Genomic DNA, 5,000 nt, shown 5'->3' with positions numbered 1-5,000 from the left:
TACTATTAAATATCAAAAGGAATCTATACAGTAGCTAATAATAGGTATAAAGGAGTGTTTTTTTTCCACTCACATTCTTAATTATTTATGGAAAATAAACCATAAACATAGCTTATATACTTAAAACAAAAAATGCCTACTGTTATCCAATAATGAACCATGCACACTGTTACTTTTGATACAATAACATATTCATTTTGTGACTTGAGAAAAAAATATGTTTAATTTTTATATTTTCCATACAAATATTTATAATGGAAAAAAGTAACAACAGCCTTTGCCAGTTACACACGAGTATAAACATCAGTAATGATAGGGAATATATATGCAGATATATGTTTAATGAAGTAGCAGATGCAACTAAAACTGATGATGTCAATATGTAGCTAATTGAAGTACAGGCATCCCTCACTGTACAAAACTATTACTTGATTATAAAATATAAATCTTCCATAATAAAACACAGCTCATTTATCAATATGGAAGTATTTTTTCTTTTCCATGAGAAATATTATGCAATATGAAAGATATAGAACACTGTTGTGGCAATTACTTGACAAAAGGATGCTGTCTGTCTTATATGCTCATCGGCATAATATAAGATGTATTCCTGATAACTAGAGCAAATTATTTCAAAATTCATACCTTCACTCGGTAAATGAAGTCAACTGATGTTAAATATTTGTACTAATATAACACACATTTCAATATATATATATTATTTTTTTTTATTTTTTTTTTTTGCACGGGGTACAAGGACAACACCCTTAACTTCGAATTCTGGATGCTTTGAGGCTGCATGTTTCCTCAGACTGCTCTCAAATCGATAGCTTATATCACACAAAGGACACTGAATTGGCTTCTCACCTGTATGAACTCTTGAGTGTACCTTTAAACTCTGAGAAGCATGAAAAGCAGCTGGACAGTACTGACACTTGTAGTGTTTTTCTTCATCGTGAATCTTTTTGTGCTTTGTCAAATTACCACAAGAATTAAAACCACGAGAGCATATTTTACACTTATATGGAGGATCTGAAGCATGAATGTTCATATGAAATTTATAGTAACCAAGGCGAGAGAATTCTTTGCCACACTGTTCACATCTGTATGGTTTGTCTGTAGTATGAACTGTCTGGTGATTTTTTAAGTGAATTTTCTGGGTAAACTTTGAATCACAAATTTTACAAGCATATGGTTTATTGCCATTATGCATTTGAATGTGCTTTTTAAGAGCCTCTTTTTGTCTGAATGACTTCAAACAAATTGAACACTTATAAGGTCTTTCCCCAGTGTGTTTTCTCATATGCCTTGTCAAGTCTGAAGAACCAGAAAACTTATGGTTACATATACTACATGGATACCATCTCTTTCCATTGATCCTGATGATCTCATGCTTCTTACGGCGGCAAATTACCTTCTTCTCTTCACGGTTAGGGTCTGGTTGTTGGAGACCCTCTCCTTGCTCTGGCCCTATTTTGACTTCATTAGTAAAGCTTTCCTGCTGATTATTACTGATCTTCCTGTTATCTCCATCATATCTCTGGTGATTCTGACCAATACCATTAACTGTATTCTTCACATCACAGCTCTGCAAGTTTACATCCTCTCTGACTTGTAAATTAGCTTCTTCCTTCCCATCAAAAGGTTCTAGTGATACTCGTAATAGCTTATTTGGGGATTCCTTATCTTTGAGTGTACTTCTCAACTTTCTTTTTTGTGGATTATTTGGGGTAGGGACTCCTGCATTATTGCCGGTCATCTCTAAAGTCCTCCTTTTGCTGTTTGTTTCTTTTAAGTTTTCTCTCCTACAATTTGCAGTAAATGATTCTATCAGTGACTGATCTTCAGTCACCAAAGTTCTATTCAACATGGTTGCATCAGTCTCTTTTGTAAGATTAACCTCAGTTTCAGTCCTTTGGCAACTGTCGGTAATAAGAATCAAATTCATATCATCTGTTCTTTCCTTTTCTTTTGTTATTGTTCCTGTGTTTTCCTGCTCTGTGCAAGAATAATTCTCTCTTTTTAAATCTAAATTATGAATTTCTTGATCATCATCATTATTTTTCTGTCTTGAATTTCTAGTTAGGTCTTCATCATTTTCTCCAGATTTGGATGCTGTCATAAGGTCTGGGGTATTAATTATTGATTTAGGAATCTCTAATTCAGAGTGTTTCTTTACCAAGATTTTTGAGAATGAACCCCTGGTATGGTAAGAAATTTCATCATTCCTAATTCCCCCATCTTTATTAGTTATCCAACTGTTTCTTTCATCTTGTTCGGTATTCAACCCCAGGAAAGGGTTATCACTACCAGAATATGTTTCATTTGTATCACTAATTACCTGAACAGATTGACTGACCTGTTCTGAGTTACACTTCCTATCAATTTTCTGTGGTATATCTTCCTTCTGAAGTTTATCAGTTTCAATCTCATTTACTGATTGTTGACTGTCCTCTGCAGGATGGTGTCTATTGTTACTTGCTCCTTCATATTTTTTTCTTCTCCTAAATGTATATCTGGGTTCTTGGATATTTGTATTCATTGGGTCTGAAGCAAGAGGCTCCAAGTTTCCATCTTGGCTTTCAGTTATTTGAACTAAATTTTGAGGTAAATCTGTATCTGAATATTTTAGTTCCTCTCCGATTTCTAATTCTGACTTGTCAAAACCATCAACAATATCTTTGTTTGTGGTTAGAAAACCTTCAAAACTTCTGTCACGAACTAGACTATTAAGATTTGTATGTGATGTGCCATTTGGTTTCTAATTGGTATTTCTTTGCCGTTTTCAATGCTGATCATCATGTAGGAATATCATCGTCCTTTTAATATTCCTTTTTTTCTACATCTTGTCAATGTCTTCAACTCTAATTGCACTCTCTCATTCTTTTAAGATAAGTTGTTATATTTCTAGTCCTGTGAGCAATAAAAGGACAACACACGGGAGTATAACTTTTACTGACTATGGATGCAGCTTGACTAAGGCCAAGGCACTGAACAAGGTTTTTTTGGTTGCTAATGGGTGAACTAAGACAGTCCTCACTAATCTGGCTTCAATGCTGCCTTTATTCCCTGCCTTGTAATTTATTTCAATTTCATCATCTTTGAAAACTGAAATATCATCATCAGATTTTTTTGCCTTACTACCATTAGAAATACATGAAAGATCTTTGCTTTTATGAAAATCCTTAGTAAAACTAAGTTCCTGAATACTGTTATCCTTATTGCCACTACAATTCTGTTTATCTACACTCTGATTTGCTTTGCATGTTATTCTTCCTGGAGTTTTTTCTTTCTTCAATATTTGATTTTTCTTCGTTTTTGTTGATTTCGCCAAAGCTCCATGAAAATCATGAAATCTTTTGCTTCTCTTTGCACTATCTTGCATTCTAGCCTGAAGTTTGTTACTAATTTTCTCTCCAACAGTATTTTTCCATTCTTGACTCAAAGCAGTATCATCAGCTACTAAACATTTGTAACTTCTTTGGTTGGCTGTTATTTCTTCCTGACCTTTTGAGGGTGTTTTTCTTATTTCATGATCCGTTTCACTCCGTTTCTGATCTTGTGCTAATTTTCTCAATTTTTGGGGTGATTGAGCCTTACACCTTGTCTTAACCGTACCTATAATCTCATGGTTATTATGAGGTATAATTCTTGGATTATTCTCAGTGACTAAAGTTTCCTTAGGAGGCTGAATATTGGTCACTCCTTCTTGATTTAGAAAAGATTTACAATTCAAATTACTACTATCAGCTATTACACCTTCATCAGTCTCTGCTCTTCTTTCTGGACCTTCCTGTTTATCTCCCATAACTATGGACTGAGTTTTATTTTCTAGAGCTCCAGCATTAGATTCATGAAATTCATTTGGCTCTATATCTGTACTGTTTCCACTATAAAAAAGGTCAAGCATAATTTGTGCTGCTTCTGTTTCACTACTAGTAAAGGCATCAAATATCTGAGCACTTTTTATGTTAGGTACTAATGTAGATGACTGACATTCCTGGGAAACATTAGCAGAAATGGTATAAGAAGGAGGATCTTTTACTGGAGAGATTTTACTGTTTGGGAGATATCTATGCTGAGGACTGGTTACTGATGAAGAACTATAATCATATTTTGAAGAGCAGTATGATGGGGCTCCATTTTCTGGTGCAAGATTCTGTCCGTCCATTTCTTCAATAGTGGCATTATCATCAACTGTATTAAGCTGGGATGATAATAATAGTGGTTGCACTTCTGGTGACATCAAAGACTGTGATGGTGTATCTGGGCATCTTGTCATGCATGAATACAGAATGGGTGAACTTTTCTCTACAGTTCTTTCTGAATTTACAAATCTGTCCACATCACACTCCTTTATTTCATAAGACTTTACAAGAGAGTTATCTGATGTTTCTCCCACATTGATAATGAAAGAAAGTTCTTTGTCTCTGTTGTTATCATTTTTCTGACTTTTATTGTGTGTACTTAAATCACAGCTTTTCTGCTGCACCTTACTATTCTTCCAAGCTATATGTGGAATTTCAAAAAGTTTTTTATGAAGGACAATCACTTTCCGTAAATACCTCCTTGGCGTGGAATGGTTGGTGTTACTGGATTCTGACTCTAGGTCACTACTGTCACACTGAATACCTCTGCTTACCTGTGTGACTAAAGTGCCAGGTGAAGATGCATTTTTTAAAGATAGTGTTGTCTGTGGAAAGCCTGTTTCTTCAATTACCTGTCTCTCTGACAAACTATCCTTTCTGGGACTAACCAATTTTGCTTCTCTATTATTTGCACTTATAGAATGTTTATCTACTTTTGTGGCTTCTACTGTTTGCAGAAGGCCTCTTTCCATGACTGTATGCCTCTGTAAATTTCTGTTCAGTTTTTTCACATATATCTTTTTGCAACTTCCAACCTTTAGTTCACTGTCTGATTCAAAGTCACTGAAGCAACTTTCTTTTTCACTTCCAAATTTATCCTCTTCATCAGAAAGATTATTGATATCAATAATG

The 5,000-nt window shown here is 34.5% G+C and overlaps 1 protein-coding gene across 1 annotated transcript; it reads right to left on the bottom strand.

The window, feature by feature from the left end:
* Positions 1–718: 718 nt before the first annotated feature.
* On the bottom strand, positions 719–5,000 carry LOC122264799 (uncharacterized; the record flags this gene model as incomplete). Its single annotated transcript, XM_086535795.1, is given in 3 exon segments — positions 719–2,870; positions 2,872–2,990; positions 3,041–5,000. Coding segments are annotated over 3 exon segments (4,231 nt in total), but the record flags the coding sequence as incomplete, so codon positions are not given.

The sequence above is a fragment of the Penaeus japonicus genome, unplaced genomic scaffold (genome assembly GCF_977035675.1).
Source record: "Penaeus japonicus unplaced genomic scaffold, GWHDUDI00000001_assembly GWHDUDI00000004, whole genome shotgun sequence".
Taxonomy (NCBI): Eukaryota; Metazoa; Arthropoda; class Malacostraca; order Decapoda; family Penaeidae; genus Penaeus; species Penaeus japonicus.
The sequence above is the reverse complement of the archived record's forward strand: the minus strand, read 5'-3'. Positions and strand labels throughout refer to the sequence as shown.